At 51.5% G+C, this 26,345-nt stretch overlaps 2 protein-coding genes across 4 annotated transcripts in view; one reads left to right on the forward strand and one right to left on the reverse strand.

Moving 5' to 3' along the window:
• Nucleotides 1-18,123, forward strand: part of LOC130143294 (leucine-rich repeat and fibronectin type III domain-containing protein 1-like protein) — a 53,184-nt gene extending 35,061 nt beyond the window's left edge. For 2 of the 3 annotated variants that reach the window (XM_056325998.1, XM_056325997.1), the window contains 2 exons: nt 6,373-7,767; nt 17,041-18,123. In XM_056325998.1, coding sequence (XP_056181973.1) covers nt 6,392-7,767; nt 17,041-17,551 — 1,887 coding nt within the window. In that variant the 5' untranslated portion in view covers nt 6,373-6,391 and the 3' untranslated portion in view covers nt 17,552-18,123. The remainder of the gene's footprint in view (nt 1-6,372; nt 7,768-17,040) is intronic. The other variant, XM_056325999.1, reaches the window with a different exon arrangement.
• A 4,644-nt stretch (nt 18,124-22,767) lies between these two features.
• LOC130143292 (relA-associated inhibitor-like) lies at nt 22,768-25,695 on the reverse strand. Its single transcript, XM_056325994.1, has 2 exons — nt 25,452-25,695; nt 22,768-23,066 (listed from the first exon to the last, which is right to left on the reverse strand). Exons 1-2 carry the CDS (start codon nt 25,635-25,637, stop codon nt 23,028-23,030), a joined length of 225 nt encoding a protein of 74 aa, XP_056181969.1. The 5' UTR covers nt 25,638-25,695; the 3' UTR covers nt 22,768-23,027.
• Nucleotides 25,696-26,345: the final 650 nt, after the last annotated feature.

Consider the following 26,345-nt stretch of genomic DNA (forward strand, 5'->3'; position numbering starts at 1 on the left):
CGGAATATCCATCTACCCACCACCTCCCAGCACATCTTCCGCCATTCGATACCTCTCAAAGCAATTTGTGGTTTCCCGCGTGTGGCAGGATGCTGGAAGGGGGGTCGGAAGGAGGAGAGGTCAGAACTAGACCTCTGGTGTGTTTTATGCTGGTCCAAGCAATGAAGGGTTTAGGTGAGGCGTGGCGTGGCAGCCCACAGCTTCCAGGTTGGTTGGAAAGCTCTTCTAGAAGGCGTCACAGTTCGTTGCGACAACAGGAGACTAAATTAACTGTAGAAATTAGGACCGTGCTCAAGTGACCAGGGAAGGCTGCAGAGCGTGCAGGGACGGGTCTTTGTCTATCTGAATGCTCAGTGTTAAACATCTGAAGGGCAATTAACCATGCCGCAGTTATTATCTGTCCGTATCAGAATGAAGTCCTACGTGATGGAGGCTGAAGACCCTTGACTCACCTTCCCATCCTCTCCACCCGGAGAAGGATGTTTTATGGCATTTTAATGTTGCGGAGGTTCAAGTATGTCTAGAAGCTATCCACGAAAGGTCTGCTCAGGCCCTTCTAACAAGATTTCAGTTTAAGCAGCAAAAGTTCCCCTTTTCGGTGTCGTAAAGAGCCATTTGTGTTTTTATAGTCTTGTAAAATGTGTCACCAGATTGCTTCAAGACTATCCTAAAATAAAAATTCCAAGAACATCTTTGGGGAGTTGAGAGAGTCTAAAAGCTGTGGCTGCAGTTTGGTACACGGTGTTTGCAGAGAAGAGTCCTCCACTTCCATCATGCCTTTCTTCCTAAATTTCCAGGTGCTTAAAGACCATTTTTTTTGCTTTGATATAAGGCCACGATGTTTCCATCCTCCTGGTGGGAAGTTCTAACCAGGAGCCGTTTTCTAATACCAAGCTACAAACTTTGGGGGTTTCTGCTGGCATTGATCCACCATACCCAACGGGGGCCAAGGACCTGTTCCATCAGGGATCTAATTTGCCTTTCCTGAGTAAGAAGGTGTGATCTAAACTCTACAGCATTTTCCTACTGGGATCATCACGCCTTTCCCTTGAAGGAATGTTTTTGAGCATCGTAACAAATCAAAGAATCAACCTCCGAGAAAAACGCGCGTTCATCTTAAATTCACCGTCCCATTGGAACAATGTGCTTTATGTGTTTCCTTTTTTTGTTTTTTTTTTTTAATGTGTCAAAGGGGGGATGTTAAGGGTTGGATAATCCCCAACAGTCCTTGCAGAAGTGGGAATTCTCTGCAATTTCCCGGATGCTGGAAGAGCATCACCTGCAGCGTGAAGTTCAGATCGGCCAACGGCGCAACTCTTTTGTGCACCCCGGTACAAGAAGCAGCAGGCGGTGAAACCAGCAAGGTAAAACTGATGTGTAAAATCAGTGGGACTCAGTAGTGAGGTGTGTTGCAATTCATAATAGATCTTCCAATCAAGAATGAATGCTTCTAAGTACTAATATTGGCTTGTGTTTGAGCGTAGCCTCCATGAAGGATACACAGCATCGCTAAGAATAGATCATTTATCGGTGCGGTAGCTCTGAAGCAGCATTACCTCCAGGCTGCCTGCACCAGAAGCTGCTCTGTCCTTAAATAAAAAACGTCAATATATATAATTCCCCCTCTGCTTTTCGTCAAGTACATCTTCAGGAGACCTTGGACCATTCATCAAAACCCACAGGAGCTATTTCAGTTTCCTCATTTCTATCGGCGTCCTGGCTGCCTCGACCGTAGATTAAATGGCTCCAGCTCAGGATTTTCCGTGGGGGGATAAAAGATCAGCAGAGCTCATCATGACCCTCGGAGGAAGGAAGGAGATGGAGGGAGGGAGTGCAGGTAGTCACACGATAAATCCACGAAGCGTTTAACCTTTTGGTGGTAATTCCTTCTGTACCTTCCTCGGGATACGGTACGGACTAAAGCTTAGGAAACGGAACAGAATCCAGCTTTGGTTTGGGATTATTTTTTTTTTTGCGGGGGGACAAACCCAAGGGCAATGAAACAGCCCAACAACAAAACAAACAAACAAACAAAAATTATTTTGGGGTCTGCTGATACAGATGGCTGAAATAAGTGAGACAAAAAAAAGAAAGAGGTGAAAGTTCTTGCGGTGCTTTTACTTCTGGTTTTCCTGTTCCGCACCACTGCAGTGCGAGTTAGAAATGTGATTTTTTATGTGTTATAAATATAATTCCCCGGTGCCATCGACTGGAGGAGGGGTAGGCAACAACCATGCGCAGGTGGGTATTGTTTGTGCCACCTTACGATGAGAAAGGAAAAGGCAAACACGTTCCCTGCATAGCTGACGTGTCTGAGAAATAACACGAAATAATGAGAAAAAAAGGAAAAAGAATAAATATTCTATGTTTTGTTATATTTAATAGTCAATGGTTTGATTTTCCTGTTAACGCTGTGAACTAAATTAGGAAAAAAAAATGAAAAAAAATGACCACCAAACCCTGCTAATATTAATATTAATTATCGTGGTGATTTGGGCGAGCAGATTTGCAGCTCCTCTGCTTTATGTCCAAGCGTATCCAGAGAGGTATTTCTTGGAAATTTAAAAATTTTAATTTTAAATTAAAAAAAAAAAGGGGGGAGGGGGGATTAGCAAGGCACTTCTTGGACAGTTGTTGGATGTGTTTCTTTTTCTTGCTCATTTACAGGTGGGGCAAGCATCCCCAAATTAAGTGCATTATGACTTGCTGGTGAATTAAATAGACTTTATTTCCAACGTGGTGGTTAATTCTGGATCAGAAAAGGGCAACGATAAAGCCTCCCTCAAGAAAAAGCTGCTTTTTTTGTTGTTTTTTTTTTTTTTCCTTCTACTGATGCAGATGGCGAGCACCTGCCTCGTGTGATGAGCAGGTTGTCACGGCAGTACGACAATCAAAAAAACCATGGAAAAACGTGGAAAACCAGCAGGAGGGCACATCTTGGAAGAGGCAGAGATGGAGGGGGTGGCTGCGTTAGCCACGCCACATCTGGGTGTGGAGTGGTTGGGGGCTGCGCTCTACACGGGAGTCAGGAACCCCATTCGGTGGGGGACGAGCCGAAAAAACACAGAGGTAGCTGCATCCCTGAAACACCACGGAACGATGCAGGTGGATGCCGAATAGACGCAGCGTAAACGGGGATAGGCTGGAAACCACGGACCCGAATATATTTCGCTAGTAACGGCAGTCAGATGAATAGCGGGGTGCAAGGGAAGGAAGCGGGTTACGCTGAAATAAATGTGTTGCATCGAAGAAAGGCGCCGTTCCCTTGCAAAGGCACTTGATAAAGGACCAGGTTTTTTGGGGTTTTTTTGAAGATGGAATTTCTTCCTTAAAGCTGGTGAAATAGTATCTTTACGCATCATTGTTCACACCGTGTTTGTGTTTTGCAGAGGGTAAAAAATCTCTATACCGTGGTACCGACTTAAAGCTGTCAAAAATCTGTTCTATCTACAGCAGAGGCAACTGGAACTCTTCCCAGCGGAACACCATTAACAGGCCAGGAGCTGGGAATAGTTGGGACTCAATATCCTTTCCTTTAAATATCATTTCAACTACAAATGGCAACCGGTGGTAACCTAGTAGTAGGAAAATAGCAAAGCCCCCTGTGTCTCTGCACGCACCTTGAACCTGACCCCCTGTTGTAGGTCCCTTCCAACTGGAACTGTTCCATTCTGTAGGTCTTGATTACTTTGGAATTAAATGCCTTCCTCAACTGATGATTTTTTTGTGCAAACTTCAAGCTGCGGATGGTAATTGAGGAGATGAGTCAAGAAGCAACAGTTCAGAGAAGTTTCCCCACCCCCATGTCCTACATCTGTGTCTTTTAAGTGTGAAATACGTTTCTTTGACTGCCTTCTGTTGAGGTGGTGGGTATTAAACTGTCTTTAAAAATATTGCTGTATTATCAGTTTTTAGGCTTTTAACACGAATCCAGAGCAGTGGCGGTTAACTCCCTTGCACGCGGCTTTTCTTTACGAGTCACAATTTCCTTGCAACGCGTCGCGTAGTTTGTAAGAGCAATCGCACCCTGGTCATGGTTGGCTGTAAAATCATTAATTTTAGTGCCGTGGTTTCACGTTAGTAGCATTTAATTATTTTTTAACGGAGTAATGTTTTAAGGGAAGTGGGTTTGTACTGGTTTCTTACAGCCCAGGTGGCAGTTAATCCACTAAAATGGTATTAATATTTGCTAATGACAAAATGAAGGAATTGCAATGTTGCACAGCAGCCTGGTTTCAGATAATTGCACATCCCTTAATCGTTTGTACCTAACAGGAGTGAAGAGATGGACGCATTAGAAGCGAAAAGGGTTTGGAGTGCAGGATGGAGTGATGGCAGAGATGGGTTTCTTTCAAAAAGGCGAATATTTGAAAGATGAAGCTTGTAGTGGACCATATTAAATATTATGAAAAATGATCAGGAAGCGAGAAATTACTAAGGGGATGCTCGTTAGGAAAAATCATAAGCATAAAGTGAACTAGCTTTGTGCAAAACTCTACCATAGGACCCTCACACCGTGCTCTAACCATTCAGAAGTTTTGGAGAGGGTTTGGTTGATGGCTTTTTCATTATTTTTTTAAAATTTTTCTCTTTTTTTTTCTCTTTTTTCATTTATTTTTTACAAAATTCTTTGCAGTCATTTGATCAGAATTGCATTCAAGATTGACCTCTAATAAGACAACGCGTAGCACTGGTTAAAAGGTTTAGACAGAGTTTCGTGCTCTGTGAATTGAAATAATAATAATGTGTAAGCAGTGGGTTGATTTAAATAACCTTTTTCCCCTTCTGTGGAGCTCTAAATTTGATCTAACCAAACTAATTTCCAGGCTCTGCAACTGTCATGCCGCAATTCTGGATCTTAAAGATCTGTCAGCCTGTAAAAGAGCTCTGGCTCGTGGAAATCATTAAAGTAAAACAAAACAACAACAACAAAAAAAACGCAAAACAAACAAACAAACAAAAAAAAACCCCACAAAACAACCCACAAACCTACCGTAAGGATCTTTTGCACCCCTGTAATCAAAGGTTTTGGTGGTCTCTTTTACAAATAGCTGACTCAGCAGATTTTGCCGTTGACCCTTGCTTTGTGCTACACCCAGAACCTCACCTTATGCCATGTTTCTTGCTCTCAGGGGTGGTGGTCGACTGGTTTTGCACCGCGTTTACGTGCTGTATGAAGGAATTATGACATCAAAGTCACCAGCTGTGATCTCTCGTGCGCTGCAGCTTGCGCGTGATGCGAAGCCACGTGTGCTTGCCTGCAGAAACACCACACCCCTTTAGTTAGGAGTAGGATTGGCCAGCTGAAGTTTGGAAATACCAGGACACTCACACGGAACACATAGTTTCCGTATGTTGTAGACTGGGAGGTTTAGCTTTCCTGGTTGCTCAAGTCGCCACGCTTCAAGCTTAGCAATTTTCCAGCCAGCTGGAGGTAAAATAAGAATGAAAATCTACCCTTGGTATAGCAGGCAAGCATTTCCGAGACAATGGGAAAGAACTTGGCATAGGCAAGATTTCACAGAGGTAATTTCATTGACCAAAGCCATGTGCAATTATGAAATTTATTTTTCCGAAGCTGCTACCTGTGCCACACAGAAAAAAAAAAAAAAAAAAAGAAAAAAACAATATATACCTGCTTCTCTGAGCGTGGCTTTGCTTTTCAAAAATGCCTTTGAAGGTATTTCTCCTCCTTATTAGAAGTTTTAGATCTTTGCCACCTCCTGAGAAAAAAAACCCAAACCTTGTCCTTATTAACACCCATTTCTGCAAAGAGCTCAGTCCTCGGAGGGGCACAGTGAGCTGGAGGGGTACGCCAAAAAAGCTGTCGGACATCAGTAATGGCAAAAATAATAATGAGGGGAGCATAATCACGAAGTAATGGAGCGATGCGCTGGGTGAAATAAGGTTCTGGCCCCAGCGAACAGTAAGATCTGCATAGAGAAAGTGACGTAGACTGTGCTTTTAACCTAAAAAATCTTGTATATTTATTTGCTTTCCCCACCCCCGTCGCATTCCTCTCACTAAGTAGCGGCTTCACGTCTTGCTTCGTTCCACCCAGTCGGTTGTGAAGAGCCGCCAGGAGGTAGCGGTAACCCCGTCATCGCATCCCAGAGCAGCAGCAGTGATGGAGCCGTGCCTCACGGTCCGAAGGGATGCTGTGGGCGGGGGCGAGCAGAGCCAAACCAGCGCGGGACGCAAAGCTCTTAGCTCTAAACCCATCCAAATTAACTTCAGTCATTTCCTTGTGTTTCCACAGGTGGACTCATAATGAAAACTTCAATGTAAACCTATTTCTAACACCGAATCAAAATATATTTACATGGTTTTCTTCTTTTTTTTTTTTTTTTTCTTCCTCCCCCCCTCCTTTAGGTCTGTTATTTTTCTTACGATGGAAAGGCTGGTTGTCTATCTACTGGTAATTAGCACAGCTGTGAAGGCCATGATGTGTCCCAAAAGATGCATGTGTCAAAACCTGTCTCCATCCTTCACAATTCTCTGTACGAAGACGGGGCTCCTCTTTGTGCCCCCCAGTATCGACAGGAGAACGGCAGAGCTAAGGTTGATGGATAACTTTATCACGACGCTTAGGAGGAAAGATTTTGCAAATATGACGAATCTAATTCATTTGACGCTGTCAAGGAATACAATAAGTCAAATCATGCCTTATGCATTTTTTGATCTTAAAGGTCTTCACGCCTTGCACTTGGATAGTAATAGGCTGACTTACATCAACGAAGACCATTTCAAAGGTTTAATTAACCTCCGGCATTTAATACTCAGTAACAATCAATTAAACTATATTTCTCCCGGGTCATTGGACGACTTCATTGAGACAATTGAAGATCTGGACCTGTCCTACAACAACCTCGTGAATGTTCCTTGGGAAACAATTGCCAAACTTTCTAACGTCAATACGGTCAGTTTGGATCATAATCTCATCGAGTTTGTGCCGGAGGGAATCTTCTCAAACCTTCACAAGCTTGCCCGTCTGGACATGACCTCCAACAAGCTGAAAAAGATCCCTCCCGATCCTTTGTTTTCCAGAATACCGGTGTACGCCAAGTCCAAAGGGTCACCGCTGTCGTCCCTGGTGCTGAGCTTCGGGGGGAACCCTTTGCACTGCAACTGCGAACTGGTGTGGCTGAGGCGTCTCACCAGAGAAGATGACCTAGAGACCTGCGCCTCCCCGCCAGAACTGATGGGCAAATACTTCTGGTCGATTAAAGAGGAGGAATTTGTCTGCGAACCCCCGATGATAACGCACCGAACCCCCAAACTCACGGCGACGGAAAGCCAAAGCATCTCGTTGAAGTGTAAAGCGGTTGGAGATCCGGATCCCTACGTCCGATGGATCTCACCCGACGGGAAGCTGGTCTCTAACACATCTAGGACGGTTTCTTATGAGAACGGTACTCTGGATATTTTGGTGACTTCTTTGACCGACAAGGGCACGTTTACCTGCATAGCATCGAACGCTGCGGGAGAGTCGACGGCGCCGGTCGAGCTCCTCGTTACCCCATACCCTAACCTCGCCAACAGCACCAACTGCGACAAAGACGCGGAGCCTGGCCCTTCAGATATCCTCATCTCTGCCAAGTCCAGCTTTCCAAACGAAACGAAGGCTCAGCAAGAGAAGGCGGTCGTGGTGGCTGAGCTGACGTCGTCCTCCGCCCTCATCCAGTGGCCTTCTCAGCATCACCTCCCTGGGATCCGAATGTACCAGATCCAGTATAACAGCTCTGCCGACGACATCCTAGTGTACAGGTAACGCTGCTCGTGTACCTGCGCTCGTGCCCCTCTGAAGTAGCTGGTGGAAGTAAAGGAGAAAGGGTAGCATCGCTTGATATCCTCCGCGTAACGGAGGGGATGAGGGAGCAGTCGTTGCCGGAGACTTTGCTTGTTCAACTCCCCTTGTTGAGGAGTTACGCCGTTAAAACTAATAACTGCGCTGCCTCTTGAGGGTCTCTAAACTCTTTACAGATGTAATTAAGTTTCATAGTCCGGTTTAATGGACCAAGTGAAGCTGATGAGCAATCTCTTAGTTGTTAACATGGAAGGAAATTGAGATGGAGATTTTAGTTACCTTTTATGCTGATTGAGAGTAATTATTTTGCTTTAAAAATATGGGGAAGAGAGAAAAAAAGTCAGGATGCCCAAAGTTACGAGGTGCCCAAAGCAACAGGGACACGGCCGTACGGCGTCCTACTGACCCTTTGCCCCCACATGCCTCCTTTTCCCCGTTTTTGTGGTGTCCTGAGGATAAAACTCACCGGTGTGAGCTGGACACCGCACAGAAAGCTTTAGGTTATGCAATTTGTGCGTGTTTCGCATTTAATTGGTAAAATTTACTTGGGGGATAACTCTTGGATAGCAAGTCTCAATGGACAGCATGCAGATTTATAGCCATTTATAGCCGTTTATAGTGATTTATAGCATTTTATAGCCGCTGCCCTGCGCAGGGGTGGCTGAGTTCTTGATTATCTGCCTTTCTGTTTCTAGGCTTTGATTAGTGATTAACAGGGGGGTAGAAGGGATAGGGATGGGCGGAATGACTTTAAAGCAGGAGCAAGCATTTGATTCAGATGAAATGTTTCGTGGTTGTGTGCTTCAGGAGGATGATAACCTCTCCAAGCTGAGTGATGATAATTTTTTTTTTTTTTTTTTTTTTAACGTAATGCCATTGTTGGCACTGAAGCTTGGAGCAAGCGAAAGGAGAATGATACTTGATAACTAAAGAAATACACCTAAAAGCCAGGGTTGAAACATACCGCTTTAGTAAGCAGCCCCCTAAGGAAAGGGACGCAGGACAGTTGTTCTGCTGGGGTTCCTGTTTCAAATGCCCACCACTACGAGCAAATTCTTGTAAATAAATTTTTTTTAAAAAGTAAATAAATAAAAAAAAATGGAACCGGGTATGAAAATTGTGTGAAGTCCTGGAAATAGACATTTCGCTTCCCAGTCACTTGGGATTTTCGGGAGCCTTATGTTAAAACGCCCATCCCCAGAGTCTCTCTGAGGAAGGATGCCATCCATCCTCCCGTTGTCACGGCTACGAGCTAGCGAGGAAGCAGGAGGACCGGGCGAGGGTAAGCAAGGGTCTCTTAAGGAGGGGGTGGGAGGATGCCTTGTTGGTATCTGATGGGGCTGGTGAGGAGCTGGCTGGAAGATGAGGCCTCGTTTCGTTGTCAGCTGCGAGAACATTTGTGACATCGCTGTTTGGAAGGAGTGCAGAGTTGTGAAACGAAGGGAAACATGAAGCAGAGACGTCTCTGTCACTGTGGCTGGGGTTTCTAGAGGGATTTTATCCCATTTTCCCACTAGGAAGTAAAGCAAAGCAAGCCAGGAGAAGCAGCTAGAGCCAGTGGGTGCATTGCAGGCATGGCCAGTAGTGCAAGAGAGTTCTTTAATGGGATTTTTCACCCTCTGCCGTAACAGCTGGTCAGCCGACTTGGCAGCCTTCGTGCAATTGCAGCAATTCATTCTCCATGAGTTTTAAACTTTCCAGAGCCTCTAAAAATAAATGAGTGACTCATGTGGTGGCTGGTTAATAAATCTGTACAGAATTGAGTCAACTGCTGCTGCTTCTGCTGAATGGCCTTGCTCCCGAAGAAGAGCTATGGGGAAAAAAATGGGGACAAATACTCCGTCTGCATGCCCCTTTCTTGGCTTAACCGAGAGGCTCAGGTTGGTAGCAAAACCCTAAAATACTTCATGTTTCAAATCACCGAGCAGCGATTTCCAATAATGCAGTGTAGTAGGATAACGAGCCTCTCAAAGATGAAAATTCATGGTTCTTGTTCAGTTCCCACCAGCAGGTAATCATCAAATACAGATCCTTAATGGAGGCTCTGCGCTATAGCGAGAGGAATGATAATTGGGCAGCAATTATGCGTTTGGGGTTATCTGAACGACTGCTACCGCTGTCAATGTTGGAGTGGCTGGAGCACTCCTGGTGAACCAGGAGCCCCCAGATGTGTTTGCCGACCCTTGGCATGGTCCAGAGCCCCCCTCGGCCCCCGTGGTTCTGGTTGTGGCCCATGAACATCTGTATCACGGAGTCAGCCTGTTGATACGTGCAGATGTAAATAGATGCGTCGCAGCATCCCCAGTGGTGGCAGCGCTTCGGTGCTGCCAAAGGAGTTTTACAGAAGGTGAAAAGCTTCCTGCTACCCGGAGCACGCTGCACAATTTATTTCTGGCAGATGATAGCTCGCTGCCTGGGAAAAGTACGAAGCGGTGCGGGATGCATCAGAAACCTGTCACTTCTGTCAAGTTGAGTGGTACCATGGCAAGAGCAGTTGCTATGGCAACTCCGCTTTATCTTGAGGATTTAAGTTCCTCCTTTGACTCCTTTATTTTTCCTCACCTTTCCATTTCCCTCACCCCCTGGATAGGTTGTTGTAGGTAAGTGCACTGTAATCGAAGCCCTAAACAGGGGGGAGATAATCTTCCTCCTTGTTTTCCCTTTGGACTGTGATCAAATTATCCATCCGTGTACACGAGAGCAACGTATGCGCCCTGCACACGGCGGTGCCGTCGGCATACGCCGGCGCATAAGTGCACCAGCATCGCTCCTCGTGTTCCCACTTTGGGACAGCCACAACACGCAGCCACACGGCATTTTTTCCGGTGGTGAATATGGAAAAAGGAAAGCAGGAGCTGCGCTCCTGGCTCCGCCAGTTATTGCAGCCTCGGGGGGAGTCGCATCACTCCTCTCTTTCTGTGAAATGGAAACTATCGCACTGACCCATCTCCTGGGAGGGAGGTGAGCAAAACCAAAGGCAGACATTAGTTGTGGAGAAAACCAATTGCAGGAGAGCGAAGTGTCTGGCAAGACGAGTAGCAGCAAGCCAGGATCGGCGTGTTAAGGTGCAGGTAGCAATTTGCGGCGAGCATCAATATTGAAAGCAAGAGCCTTGTTTGTTTTCAGAAGCGAGGTCGGAAACCCTTCTTGTACAGCCACGTATAGAAGCGAGTCGAGAATCATAATAGCCACTCCGTGCCGCTTTTCGCTCTCTGAGATATAAATGGATCTGTATTCTTTAAACAGCTTACGGTCTCGACGCTGATTACGGTTCCTGTGCAATCTGGACTTTGCAATGCTGTAATTTTCATTTAACTCTTGTCGCTCAAGTGTCCTGCCCAGGTTTCTAGTGCTAGTCTCAGGGAAGAGAGATCAGCAGGACTGACCTTTTGGTACTAAAATCGCAGTGACAAAATATTATACGAGCTTCAAAAGCAATAATTAATCAGGGAGAGCAGCCACGTGATTTTATTGCTGCTTTGTCACAATGCCCGCGCACGTTTGCGTGCGTACGTAGGGATGAAAATGCAGCTCTTTTTGTATGCTGATGTAGTCCATATGTATATTTATGAAAAGGGCTCCTGGCTTTAGGTTACGCAGTAAAAGGTTCATCAAAGGACCCTGGGCCACCTTTCCCTTGTAGCCTCCCTCTGTGCAAGAGAGAAGTGGGGCAGCCACCGATGCTCAAAATCCCCGGGAGGGAAGTGCAGATGCTCCTGTTCTGTCCGCTGATGCTTCTTCAAATAGCCAACAAATCACAAAAAAAAAAAAAAAAAAAAAAAAAAAAAGGGGGGGGTGGGGGTGGGGGATGGAGATTCTGTATGTCTGAGCTAGGCTGGATAAGCTTCAATTTTGTTTGTACCGCAGTTGATATAAGCAGCAGATTACTAATGCTTCATAACAACCCGCTTGATGCCCTCGTCAATTAGAAGCTGGATCCCATAACATCAAAGGCAACAGTCTCCTAAGCATCGAATTTAGTCTTTCATAGCTAGCGATCATCTAACTTTAATTAGCTGCAACTACACGCTATAAATTAGAAGATGAGTATTTAATAGTGATGCTTCTCTATAGATAATTGAGAGACTATATATCGCATAAAACTGCTGATAATACGTCCTTGTTTTTGCCATGTTGAGAAAAAAACTCCGCAATTGAGAGGCAGCCGGCTTTTGCGGCGGAGCACAAAGTACCGTTGTTTAAAGGCCAGAGCTGTCACTCTTGGGGAAAAGGTGATATATTTGCCAGATCAATATAGCAATGATAGCATCTGTTGCGTGAAAAAGCAGTTGGAATCAGCCACGCTACGTCTGCTCAAAAATTCTTAAATTAGCGCAGTGCAGCGCAACGGAAAGCCTCAGCACCGCGCTAGATTGCAAACGGTGAGGTTTGCATGAGGTTTTGTAGCTCCTCACCCGTCAGGCACGTGCCGTTAAGACTTTCTGGGTTCCCTTTCGGGGTGCCCTGGAGACACCGGACCCCCCCTCCCCACGTGCAGTCTGGGGTCCTGTGGGCTGTGCAACACGCCGCTCAACTGATGGAGGCGCCGCAGCAGCCGCGGTGGTTTGGGAGGACGTCGGGATTGCCACGGTTATCCAGGCGGTCTGGACAATGGCCATGTCGGCGTTTCCTAGCGTCCCCCCAAAAAGGAGGATATGCCGGTGGAAGTCCAATAACGCGGGAGCCATCCAACACCTGGAAATAGAAGGGAACAAGTGACTCGTCACTCTTTGGCTTGAATTTTGGTAGCTTTTTCCCTTTACCTGGCAGCGTCGCGGTTGTCACAGCAGTTTCCAGGCTCCTTCAGGGAGCTTCTCCTTGGAAACCTCTTCTTCAGGTTTCCCTTTATGGGGAAAAGCCTTATGTTCTTCTCATGGTTGGCTCCGTGCTGAGGTAATCGGGATTACCCTCACAAAGCCAGGCTCCTCCGCTATCGTTCCCCTCCTCCCTGTCATCTCCGCTAACGCTGCTGCCCACCTGACGGCTGCTGCAGCTGCGTCGCGGCTTGTAGAAATGAGACCTTGCAGCTGCAAACGATGGATGGGAGCAGTCGCATCATGGAGAGATCATTCAAACGTGAAGCATCTGTCTCTTGCTTCCCAAACGTTTCAAGATGCTGTGCTTTTTTTGGAGGAGGAAAGCATCCCCGCTTCCTTTTTTACTCTTGATGCAGAAGTATGATTTTTTTTTAATTTTTTTTTTTTTTTTTTTTGTAGTATGAATGAGAATCAATAGCTGTCATTGCTCCCATCGAAAATTTTGGCAGGATTTGTCTGAAAGCTGTATAAATAAGCAACCTGCCATCAGTGCTTCATGACTGTCTGTATCTTCTGGTGCGTGGTCATTTCATTTCCAGGCTGTAGCATCAACCATGTAAAAATAATTATTTGGAAAAACGCAGCCAGCAGCCTGAGCTCAGTAATGGCTTAGGATTTGATGCTTAGAATGGTCTTTGTTGTTGTTGTTGTTGTTGTTGTTGTTGTTGATTTTACCTCCACAGATGCCACAGATCATCCTTGGGTCTCTCTCTGTGAAAAGAACAGACTCTACCGATGGCTTTTTAATCCCTTTAATCAGCACAGGGGTTTGTGGACAGGATCTGTGCCAAAAGACCTCCTGCCCCAGGGGTCCCCCCAACGCCTCGAACTCCCCATCCCTCCCTCTGCCCCCAACTCTTCGCCTCCCAGTTGAAATGGCAGAAAAGAAATTCTCTTTCTCAAACCGTCAGAATGGTGGCGTGGGATTGGGGGCAGAGGAGTTGGCCAAAGTAAAAGCCATTAATTTGAGCCCGTCTGGCCGCAGTATTACGTTGTCCTCTGGGCAGCATCATTATCAATTAGAGTCCAGACAAAAGACTCCGTCTCTGTTTTGAGCGGCTCGGTTTATTGTGTCGTCGTTGACAACGTTGCTAGGAAATATTTCCAATCTCACAAAAGGATGTTTTGTCAGAAGTTTTCGTGAACAGATTTCACAGTTGGGTTTTCACCAAGGGGCTTTGCTTGGCGCTGGCTGCCTGCAGATGGCACGGGTTATGGTTGAGGGGTGTCTACTCCAAAACCAGTCACGTTAGCGCCGTTGGTTTAAATCTGACAGTTACCATTCTGGTATCGAGCCCTTTGAATGATGGTGGTCACGGGCCAACGCCAAGCACATGGAGACCCGGTGACTTTAGGGGTGTAAGGGAAGAGGCGGTGGGCTTTCAGCTACTAAAAGATTTGTTGGAATTGTGCCTAAAATCCACGCTTTCCGTAGCTTTTATAGGTAATAAGAAACCAGCTCCTGATGAAACTAATGTAAACTAAGAGGGCTTTTTCAGAAAAAAAAAACCAAAACAAAACCTGCTGGGCAGTTCTTGTGAAATTTTCAAGAAACAACATTTCTTGAAAAATTTTAAAAAGACCAAAAGCCCCCAAAAGAATAACAAAGAAAAAAGGTTTTTGCATCCCCGGAGATCTGGGAATCTCCTGGCAGACATGGTTTTATGGTCTCTGTACCGCTATTGTGAAATGTCTTCCATGCAAACTAATTATTTAAGTAAATGACTTTGATTGCTGCAAGCTCCGAGATGAAATAATCCCACTGAGGGGCTGATAAGCTTTACCCTGCTTAGGATCAGGGTGCCCCCGTATCCTGGCCACTTGGGGCTGTCGGGGATCATAAGGCATCCCGAAGGCATTCCGTAACAAACCTAGGATCTAGTAAATGGTGCTTAAACCATTCCTAGGTCACGCTGAGCACTGGTGGAGACGTTTGGTCTGAAGGTGCCGTTCTCTAAGCGTCGAGGTAAGGAAGCCCGTATATGCCGTTCTTGGGCTACGGGAGCCACCACTCAATGATTGCTCTTACTGGTCACCTCATTATGAGACACTGAGCATCACGGAGCTGTTAGCAGATGGAAATTAGGTTGATTTGTAGTTCCAAAAGGTCTGAATTTGCCTTTTTCCCCTTCATCTTCCAAATGCGCTTTCCGCGGGTGTAAAATTACTACAACGCATTTTTAAAGCATTTAGTTTTATCCTGTGGGTTCTGGCAGAACGATGGAGCTTTCCAATGATCCACTTGCACCCCACGTCTGTCTGCGTGCCTTCTGGCCTTCCCTACGCATCCTCCTCGCCGCTCACCCCTAAAGACCTGCCTTTCTTACAACTGCTGCAACTCCAGCTTGCGCTAATTGGTGGAGTTGATTGGATTTAACCGCTATTGGGTCATTCACGGCATCGCTGAAATAAAGTAAATAAGGGATAGGGAAGACTCCGCTGTAGAAGCAAATGTTCCGTAGGCACGAGAGAGAAGACACGCAGAGGTTAACTACTGCCACGGCTATAGGCAGATTGCCTACTCGGTGGTGAGCTGTCCCTACTCATCCGCAGAGGTTTCCTTGAAACTTCCTAAATATGCCACCACAGCTACCTTTTTCCCGGGAGACACGTCTGTGAGTAACTGCTTAGGCAGCGAGGAAACCTTATCTCCTGCCTTATCAAGCCTCGGCGCTTCTCCTTATTCACAGAGCTGAAAATAGCCGCCTATTACCAGAAGAGCTGATAGAAATCAAACATCTATTCGGTCTCCCTGAACACTTGCACAGAAGATTTGCACGGGGGATGGGAAAAGCCTTCGTTTAGAACCTCCTCTTCTGGATGACAGCTACTGTAAAAATATTTCAGCAATAGCTGGGAATACAGCATATGCCGTTCATGATAATTTAGTCAAATTTCAGGACCGAACTCTCCGTTGAATAATCCTGACAATCACGCGACGCGGAAAGCTGTTCGGAAGAAGAACGGTGAGCATCAAAGGCTGCTGAATAAGGCAAATAATACGGCCGTTCAGCTAGGCAAATGAATCTTTGTGTAGTTTCCTCTCCAAAGCCTGTTTTTCCTGCAGTAAAAATCACGTTAGCCTCCAAACCCAGCACGCAGCCACATTCCGGGGTGGGGGGTCATGATGCTGCTGTTATAAATTGAGGCTGGGGCAATGGTTTAGGAAATTCAGATGGGTCATCCGGGGACAAATATCTACTGGGAGGGTCATTTACTGCTGGGGGTCTCCTCCTTCAGTGGTTCTATGAACCTGTGATGATGCCGTACATCAGCAAGGGAGCGGTTTTGTTTTTTCACGGCCACAGACATTCAGTTGTTATAAATGAAGTGGTAGCAGCTGTGTGTTTGGAGGACTTTTGTTTGAAGGCGTAGCTCTTCTTTCCAGTCTGGGCATCGTATAGCCCTTAGTCCCATGGATGGCTGCTCCAAAAAGTGGTACGACAAGGGGTTGGCCTTCACCACCACCCCACCATCACCTTTGTGGCCAGGAGAAGGCCACATGCCCACCACTATAAATAGATGCAGTTGCACTAACTCCTCTGCAATGGTGCTACTTTACTCCAGTGAGGAATCCGAGCCCAACGTACGGAGAGCAGGTCTGCAAGGAGGCGGGGTGATCGGTACGGTCCTGTCTGTGGGAATCTGTAACACAGCCCATAGCTCTCCTTTTGGGATCCTTCTCATCTGTTGGTGTAGTACCGGTGCTACTTTGTGATACAGGAATATTTGGCATTGACAGGGAGCAATCGCAGCGTTAGGGTCACATCGAGGTAAGGAAGCCCGTATACGCCGTTATTGGGCTACGGAAGGGACCACTCGGTGATTGCTCTTACTGGTCACCTCATTATGAGACACTGAGCATCACGGAGCTGTTAGAAGATGGAAATCAGGTTAATCTGTAGATCAAAAGGTCTGAATTTGCCTTTTTCCCCTTTGTCTTCTAAATGCGCTTCCCGTGGGTGTAAAATTACTAAAATGCCTTTTTAAAGTGTTTAGTTTTATCCTGTTCTGCCATTTAAGTTCTTAAGCATGTTGCTTCGGTTCCTTGATGGAAAGGCTGACCGTATTCCATTCTGCACGGGGCATGCGATGCCCTTTTATGCTGGAACTTACACGGAGGTTTAAGGCAACGCAGATAAAAACAGTAGATGAGGTGCAATCGTCCCCACGCTGGCCATCGGTGAGCGTGCGCGCTCTAGTCCGCGTTTGTCAGTAATGGCCAGGGGTACTGCCGTGGGTAAAATACTTCCAGCCCTCCCAAGGAACCGAGGGAACGCTAGCGTTTCTCCGCTTGTTCTGGTTGCCGTGTTCACCACCTGCTCCGTTATGTTTCCTTACGGTGGCGGCGCTAGTCAAGAGCTCTCCTTAGGCTCGGTCAACTCGGATGCTCACTGTGCTCATTTTCTCTTCCAGGATGATTCCAGCTGCTAGTAAATCCTTCTTCTTGACTGATCTGGTTGCAGGACGTGAGTACGACCTCTGTGTCCTTGCTGTTTATGACGATGGATTGACGTCTCTGACGGCAACCAGAGTGATCGGGTGCGTGCAGTTCACAACGCAGGAGGAATACAAACAGTGCCGATCCCTTCACGCGCAGTTCCTGGGAGGAACCATGATCATCATTATCGGGGGAATCATTGTGGCCTCAGTTCTTGTTTTCATCTTCATCCTCCTCATGAAATACAAAGTCTACAACAACCACCACAAAAACAAAACGACAAAAGTGAACAATGTCTGCTCTCAAACCAACGGGAGCCAGAGTGGCTCGATGGCTCGATCCACTTCGAAACTTGCAGAGAGACGGGAAAGTTTGCACCAGGAATGCTCGGGCTCTTCCGTCAAAGGCAAAACTGTTGTAGATTTGGATTGTGAAAAAGTGACTCCAACCAACACAACCTTTTTAACAACTGATGCGTTATCTTAATGGCCATTTGATGGAACAGGACACACCAAGGTGGTATTGCTTGAAACATTTTAATGCGAGTGGTTGTATTTTAAGCTTCACTACTATTGTCTATTTTTAAGATCAGATGGTTTAAAAAATATTTTTTTAATCTGTATACAGTTCTTGCATTCTTAACTATTTTGTTTCAATATATTAAATATGAGTGTGTGATTTACAAGATTTTTTTACTGGTTCTTTTATAGCATACACCTCTGGTATCAAGGCAGCAGCATAGCTAAATTCTACTGGGTTTGTCTTTGGTGAAATGCACTATTTTTTTCCTTTGGTTTCCAACCAGCAGCAAAATTGTACTCTCAGGATCCTCAGACTTCCTTTCTCACGGCAGAGTCACTCAGCGGCTTAAACCACTCACCTCTCCAAGGAATGATTTGTCGTCAGAAGTTACTAGTTTCTCACTAACTGAGTTTGGGGGTTTTCTTGCCATAGGTATGTCGTGTACACGCTTCTCAAAAAAGAAGTAAAATTAGCAGAGGTTCCCCATAGAGAAAGAAAAAACAAAGATACTCTTCAAAAAAAAAAAAAAAAAAAAAAGGGGGAGAGAAAATGGAAATAGTTTAGCGTATTCTCTCGGTTATTCAGCAGCACAGAAATATGAACTGGCGGCGTTTGCTTTGCAACGGCTGTTGTAAGTTGAGCCTGTGCCTTTGAGAAACCTCCTCTTGTTCTCGGCGGTCGGATTTTGGCTGGGGAGGAAGAATGCCGGGGTTTGTTCTTTCGAAATTGTAAAACTTCACAAACAGAATGTGTTTCACCACGCGCGTTTCTGCTGTGCCGAAAACCATTGCCTCCCCTCCGCCAGCGTACCGCTGAAGGGTTGGTTTTGTTGGTTGGTTTTGGGTTGGTTTTTTTGTTGTTGTTGTTGTTAAATTTGTCGATGGAGGACCCACAGATTAAAGCTTCCGTGTCCTGGAGCACATTGCACTATCTCACTGTGACCCTGCATCTTCAGATGGCTTTTATATCCTGGTCTCTTAATTCCTGTAATAATGCATGAAGTGTAATGTAAGTGGCTGACCGATGAAATGATGTGAATGTGTCTGGTCGAGTAATTTTAACGCATCATATCACATTAACGAAATGTTCCTTTCGTTCCAAGGGATACTGCCAGATCAAGATGGGCTCAAAGTTTAGCTTTTGAAATAATGTTTTTACCTACGAGGAGCTAGTGGCCTCGACTAAACAAAATGTCCCCTTTGCTATCCTCCTTGCCTGGTGATGATTTTTTTTTTTTTTTTTTTTTTTTTTTTTTGCGTTGCTACTTGGCTTCGAAATTTAAACGAGAGAAAACAGGAATACCTTTTCTTAAACCTCAAGCAATGGAACGTGAAAGCGGTTGACCCTGCAAGCCAAGCAACCAGCTTGTGCCTTTTTAAAAGGTGACCGCGTCACGACTTAGCAATTAACAGAAGGAAAAAAAAATTTTCCTAAGCTTGTCCCTCTGACGGAGTCAAAATGTTTCTCTTCCTGTTTGGATATGGATGGACGGACCAAGTTGCCTGGCGGTGAGCCAAAAGCTGTTGGAACGACGCAGCAGTTGAGCGCTGTCTTTTAATAGAGTGGCTTTTACTAATTGCTGAGGTACGAGGCGGGTTTTTTTGGATGTTTCTGAAATGCGCAGATTGGCCGAGTCCTCTGTTCTGTCATGGTTTTCCAACATAAACGGAGGAAAAAGTAAATTGAGGGATTTCATTCCCAAGTATATTGGTGGCGGTGAGGTAAGACTATGCAACTATGCTCGTGTTTGCTTAAAAAAAAAAAAAAAAAAAAATCTGCGCGTGCCGCTGTGCAAATGGATGCTCGGTGTTCCATAGGTGATGGTGACGGGGGTCTGCGCTTCCCGAGATTTTCCTCTGGCTTCTGTCTGCCTTCCAGGGATGCAGATAGCGCTGCCATTCCTCAGGTACAACCGCCCGCGGTCACAGATTCAGGATCCTCTTGTCACCGCCGCTTCTTCCAGAAAAGCCAATTAATCCATTTTTCAGCCTGCCACAAAATCCAAGGCTGGAATTTGAAGGTGGTTTTCCTAACGAGCGCAGCCCGATTGCTACAAGCGGCTCGACCCACCTGTAAAATGTTGTAAAAATCCATTGATTAGTAATAAACCCAAACTGGTCGGTTTGCTGCTTCATGGCAGTCACGTGCCCAAGGCGGGTATGGCCACCTCCGCTGGGGGCCCTGGGCCTACAGGCCGCAGCGGTGCCTTGGTCCGCTCTGCAGCTGCCGTCCTGTCGCCTTCTGGGCTTCTCCATCTTTCCGTGAGGGGAAAAGCGTTGAACCGGCATGAGCAGCACCGGTGGCATCCCTGCCTGCGCGTCAGGGCGGCGGATCGAAGTGTTTCACCCTTGGAAATGGAACGGGGGCCTAGCACGGCCCTCCATGTTGCTTCAGGAGGTTGAACGTGGCGGAGAATGAGGGTTAAATCCCGATGTCGCCGTTCCGAGTTCCTAGAAGCATAAAATGGTGGAAAGCAGCCGGCCGAGGTGTTTATTCCTTCAGGAAGATGATGGAGGGGGGGAAATGAGGGAGCAGCAGCCGGGCAGGGGGGCGAGGGCTGCGCTCGGCCTCTGTGAGGTGAAGATGGCGCCCAGCGGGGCCCAGCACGGCGCTGGGGGCACTGGGGACGTGCCAGCAGCCGTGGTGCCATGTCGACCCGTCGGAGCTAGTGCTGCTGGCTCAGCGTGGCCCCTCCGTGGAGGCAGCCCCCCCAAAGCCTGAGGGATGCTGGAGGAGCCCCCCACCCCACCCCGAGGGGCGCCATGGTGGCGTGGTCACCCTGGGGCACCTTCAGAGCTCTGGCTGGGGGGAACTGGGGGGCAGGACGGGGAGGAGGCGAGTAAGGACTAGCTGTCCTGGAAATTCGGGGTGGGGGTGACTCTCTTTTTGCCATGGGATCCCCTCAAGACTCACGTTGTCCCCCCCAGTCCCCTCAAGCCTGGAGCTCCCCGTGTGCCCACCACCCCTCTGCTGTCCTGGGGCTGCCTCAGCTTGCGCTGGTTGCGCCCCCAAGACCCCACAGATGTGCTCTAGGTGCCTCAGTTTACCTCCTGGTCCCCGCAGCGCACCTCCACCGGGCTCCTTTCACCCTCAGGGACCATTGTGCACGCAAGCCCAGTTGGCCACCAGCCCAGTTGGCCACTGCTCTGGCCAGGGGAGGGTTCCAGGGCATGATCCGACTCCGAGATCCATCCATTTGTCCTGGAGCTGCCTTAGGCTCTCTCTGGTCCACTCGGGACCCCCCGCCACGAGGCTGTCATTGCACCCCAGACCCCTCTGCAGGGTTCTAGCACCCCAAGGCAACGTGACCCTGGAGCTGCATCCTTGCTCCCCGTCCTCAAGGAGCCCCCAAGGGCTCTGAGCCCCACATCCAGTGGGATGGAGGGTTCTCAGCAACATCAACCTGGAGCTGCATCCTTGCTCCCCATCCTCAAGGAACCCCCAAGGGCTCTCCTCACCCTCAAGGAGCCCCCCAAGGGCTCTCCCCACCCTCAAGGAGCCCCCCAAGGGCTCTCCCCACATCCAGGGGGTTCAGGGCTCTCGGCAACATGACCCTGGAGCTGCGCCCTTGCTCCGCATCCTCAAGGAACCCCCAAGGGCTCTCCTCACCCTCAAGGAGCCCCCCAAGGGCTCTCCCCACATCCAGGGGGTTCAGGGCTCTCGGCAACATGACCCTGGAGCTGCATCCTTGCTCCCCATCCTCAAGGAACCCCCAAGGGCTCTCCCCACCCTCAAGGAGCCCCGCAAGGGCTCTCCCCACATCCAGGGTGATGGAGGGCTCTCAGCAACATCAACCTGGAGCTGCGTCCTTGCTCCCCATCCTCAAGGAGCCCCCAAGGGCTCTCCTCACCCTCAAGGAGCCCCCCAAGGACTCTCCCCACATCCAGGGGGATGGAGGGCTCTCGGCAACGTGACCCTGGAGCTGCATCCTTGCTCCGCATCCTCAAGGAACCCCCAAGGGCTCTCCTCACCCTCAAGGAGCCCCCCAAGGGCTCTCCCCACATCCAGGGGGATGGAGGGCTCTCAGCAACATCAACCTGGAGCTGCGTCCTTGCTCCCCATCCTCAAGGAACCCCCAAGGGCTCTCCTCACCCTCAAGGAGCCCCCCAAGGGCTCTCCCCACATCCAGGGGGATGGAGGGCTCTCAGCAACATCAACCTGGAGCTGCGTCCTTGCTCCCCATCCTCAAGGAACCCCCAAGGGCTCTCCTCACCCTCAAGGAGCCCCCCAAGGGCTCTCCCCACATCCAGGGGGATGGAGGGCTCTCAGCAACATCAACCTGGAGCTGCGTCCTTGCTCCCCATCCTCAAGGAACCCCCAAGGGCTCTCCTCACCCTCAAGGAGCCCCCCAAGGGCTCTCCCCACATCCAGGGGGTTCAGGGCTCTCGGCAACGTGACCCTGGAGCTGCGCCCTTGCTCCCCATCCTCAAGGAGCCCCCAAGGGCTCTCCATACCCTGCTCCCCACATCCAGTGGGATGGAGGGTTCTCAGCAACGTCAGCCTGGAGGGGGGCGTGCAGCCCAGCCGGCAGGGTAGGGGGCTGCGCCACCAGCATGCTGGGGGGCAGGGGGTCCAACCAGGCTCTGTGCTGCTTGCTGGGCAGCTCCTGATGGACCGCAGCGAGGAGAAGCCGGCTGAGATCCGCAGCGGTGAGTGGGGAGCACGGACTGAAGGGGGTGCCTGGGGGGGGGGGGGGTCTCCGCAGGTGCGGGGGTTCATCCCGGCTCCATTTCTTTCCTTCAGACCCCGGAGGACGCCAGCGGTGGCTCCATCCTGCTCAGCCCACCTCCATCCTGAGCACCCCCCAAGGATGCGGTGAGCGTGGCGACGCACCCCCGCCATCACCCGGCAGAGGTGCAGCTCTCCTCCGGGAAAAGTCTGGAATTCCAGAAAGCTGGAAAAAGGAGCCTGAACCCAGGGGGTCCTTCGTGAGCCGCAAGGAGAGGGGATGGGATGGGTGGTCCCAGCTCCAGCCTTCCCGCGGGTCCCCCATGATCCCGGTGGATGCACAAGCGCCAAGCGGAGCACAGAAGAGTTAAGGGGGCCAGAGGGACCCTGATCAGGGGGTCCCCATCCATGTCACCCCCGAGCCTGATCAGGGTGACCCCACCTGTGTCACACACAGCCCCCTCCCCCCCACCCGTGCCACAGAGGATGGAGACCACCAGGCGTAGCCAAAGGCTCTTTACTCCCCAAAAAAGCCAACACCGTGGGGTGACACCCACCGTCACCAGGCGGGGGGAGGGGGGGGACAAGGGGACACGACACCGTGGGGTGGGGGGCACCCCAGTGCCTTGCTCGGACAAAGCGGGGGCGGACGGGTGGGCAGCCGAGGAGGTGGCTTGCCAGCAAGGGGGACCCACACGTCCGAGCGGCTGGGGAGGGGGGAGGGGCAGTGCCAGCTCAGGGCCCCCCACATCTTCAGGGCCCCCCCCCAGCCTCAGACCTTCTTCCGCTGTGGCCGCACCCTGGGGAAGAGCTGGGGGAGGGGAAGAGTGTTAGAGGAGGGGGTGGGGTGGCCGTGGGTGCTGTGGGACCCCTCTGGGGCCCCGGATCCCCTGCCACGGCCATGGGTTCTGTGGGTGCTCCCCTAGGTGGCTGCGGGACCCCCAGAGGGATGTGGGTGCTGGGGGGGGGGTGGGGGCTGTGAGACCCCCTTGGGCTGTGGGGTGGCTGTGGGACCCCCTGAGGGATGGGGGTGCTGGGGGGGGGGCTGTGGGAGCTCTGGGACCCCCTTGGGCTGGGGGGGGGCTGTGGGACCCCCTGAGGGATGGGTGTGCTGGGAGTGCCCCCCTGGGGCTGTGGGGGGGCTGTGGGACCCCCTGAGGGATGGGGGTGCTGGGGGGGGGGGCTGTGGGAGCTCTGGGACCCCCTTGGGCTGGGGGGGGCTGTGGGACCCCCTGAGGGATGGGTGTGCTGGGAGTGCCCCCCTGGGGCTGTGGGGGGGCTGTGGGACCCCCTGAGGGATGGGGTGCTAGGGGGGGCTGTGGGAGCTGTGGGACCCCCTTTAACTGGGGGGGGGCTGTGGGATCTCCTGAGGGATGGGGGTGCTGGGGGTGCCCCCTGGGGCTGGGGGGGGGCTGTGGGACCCCCTGAGGGATGGGGGTGCTGGGGGTGCCCCCCGGGAGCTGTAGGGGGGCTGTGGGACCCCCTGAGGGATGGGGGTGCTGGGGGGGGGGAGCTGTGGGTGCTGTGGGACCCCCCTGGGGCTGTTGGGGGGCTGTGGGACCCCCTGAGGGATGGGGGGCCTGGGGGTTCCACCCTGAGGGCTGTGGGACCCCCCCGGAGGGATGGGGGTGCTGGGGGCACCATGGGGTGGCTGTGGGACCCCCAGGGGGATGTGGGTGCTGGGGGTGCCCCCTTTGGGCTGGGGGGGGGGCTGTGGGGGCTGTGGGACCCCCAGAGGGATGTGGGTGCTGGGGGTGCCCCCCTGGGGCTGGGGAGGGGGGCTCTGGGTGCTGTGGGACCCCCCTGGGGCTGTGGGGGGGCTGTGGGACCCCCTGAGGGATGGGGGTGCTGGGGGGGGGGAGCTGTGGATGATGTGGGACCCCCCTGGGGGCTGTTGGGGGCTGTGGGACCCCCTGAGGGATGGGGGGGCTGGGGGTTCCACCCTGAGGGCTGTGGGACCCCCCCTGAGGGATGGGGGTGCTGGGGGCACCATGGAGTGGCTGTGGGACCCCCAGGGGGATGTGGGTGCTGGGGGTGCCCCCCTTGGGCTGTGGGGGGGCTGTGGGTGCTGTGGGACCCCCCTGGGACCATGGGCACTGTGGGACCCCCAGAGGGATGTGGGTGCTGGGGGTGCCCCCCTGGGGCTGGGGAGGGGGGCTCTGGGTGCTGTGGGACCCCCCTGGGGCTGGGGGGGGGCTGTGGGACCCCCTGGAGGGATGTGGGTGCTGGGGGTGCCCTCCTGGGGCTGGAGGGGGGGGCTGTGGGTGCTGTGGGACCCCCCTGGGGCTGTGGGGTGGCTGTGGGACCCCCTGGAGGGATGTGGGTGCTGGGGGTGCCCCCCTTGGGCTGTGGGGGGGTTGTGGGACCCCCTAAGTGATGGGGGTGCTGGGGGGGGGGGGGCGCTGTGGGCACTGTGGGACCCCCCTGGGGCTGTTGGGGGGCTGTGGGGGCTGTGGAACCCCCTGAGGGATGTGGGTGCTGTGGGTGCCCCCCTGGGGATGGCAGGGGGGGCTGTGGGTGCTGTGGGACCCCCCTGGGGCTGTGGGGTGGCTGTGGGACCCCCTGGAGGGATGTGGGTGCTGGGGGTGCCCCCCTTGGGCTGTGGGGGGGTTGTGGGACCCCCTAAGTGATGGGGGTGCTGGGGGGGGGGGGGGCGCTGTGGGCACTGTGGGACCCCCCTGGGGCTGTTGGGGGGCTGTGGGGGCTGTGGAACCCCCTGAGGGATGTGGGTGCTGTGGGTGCCCCCCTGGGGATGGCAGGGGGGGCTGTGGGTGCTGTGGGACCCCCCTGGGGCTGTGGGGTGGCTGTGGGACCCCCTGGAGGGATGTGGGTGCTGGGGTGCCCCCCTTGGGCTGTGGGGGGGTTGTGGGACCCCCTAAGTGATGGGGGTGCTGGGGAGGGGGGGGGCGCTGTGGGCACTGTGGGACCCCCCTGGGGCTGTGGAGTGGCTGTGGGACCCCCTGGAGGGATGTGGGTGCTGGGAGTGTCCCCTTGGGGCTGAGGGGGGCTGTGGGGGCTGTGGGACCCCCCCTGAGGGATGTGGGTGCTGGGGGTGCCCCCCTTGGGCTGGGGGGGGGGGCTGTGGGACCCCCAGAGGGATGTGGGTGCCGGGGGTGCCCCCCCGGGGCCGTTGGGTGGCTGTGGGGGCTGTGGAACCCCCCTGGGCCCGCGGGCGCTGCGAGACCCCTCGACTCACCCCAAAATAGTTGCGGGGGACGTAGCCCTCGTGGCCGTAGAGGGACCCCCACCACCAGTCGAGCTCCTCCTGGGGCTGGCGGCGCAGCACGGTGACGGGCTCGCCCTCGCGGAAGGACAGCTCGTCCCCGAACTCGGCGCTGTAGTCCCACAGCGCGTAGACCACCCCGCTGTTCAGCACCCCCATGCTCTGCTCCACCTCTGGGGGACGCGGGGGTCAGCACCCCGACCCCCCCGGCACCCCCCGGCCGGCCGCACCCCAAACCCTGAAACCCCCCCAGCACCCAGTACACATAACCTGCCCGGTAACCCCTCCCAGTACACGTAGCTCCTCTCCCAGTACCCCTAACCTGCCTGGTAACCCCTCCCAGTACACATAACCTGCCCGGTAACCCCTCCCAGTACACGTATCTCCTCTCCCAGTACCCGTAACCTGCCCGGTAACCCCTCCCAGTACACATAACCTGCCCGGTAACCCCTCCCAGTAAACGTATCTCCTCTCCCAGTACCCCTAACCTGCCGTAACCCCTCCCAGTACACGTATCTCCTCTCCCAGTACCCCTAACCTGTGCAGTAACCCCTCCCAGTACACATAACCCGCCCAGTAACCCTCCCAGTACACATATCTCCTCTCCCAGTACCCCTAACCTGCGCAGTAACCCCTCCCAGTACACGTATCTCCTCTCCCAGTACCCGTAACCTGCCCGGTAACCCCTCCCAGTACACGTATCTCCTCTCCCAGTACCCCTAACCTGTGCAGTAACCCCTCCCAGTACACATAGCTCCTCTCCCAGTTCCTGTAACCTGCCCAGTAACCCCTCCCAGTACACGTATCTCCTCTCCCAGTACACATAACCCGCCAGTAACCCCTCCCAGTACACATAACCTGCCCAGT

Source organism: Falco biarmicus, assembly GCF_023638135.1.
Source record: "Falco biarmicus isolate bFalBia1 chromosome 22 unlocalized genomic scaffold, bFalBia1.pri SUPER_22_unloc_1, whole genome shotgun sequence".
Taxonomy (NCBI): Eukaryota; Metazoa; Chordata; class Aves; order Falconiformes; family Falconidae; genus Falco; species Falco biarmicus.

Excerpts from the sequence above, each read along its gene's own strand:
- LOC130143292 (XM_056325994.1), bottom strand. The coding sequence starts at position 25,637 with ATGGGGGTGCTGAACAGCGGGGTGGTCTACGCGCTGTGGGACTACAGC. Across the intron at positions 23,067-25,451 it reads TCCCCCGCAACTATTTTGGG|CTCTTCCCCAGGGTGCGGCC; the intron begins GTGAGTCGAGGG and ends CCCCTCCCCCAG.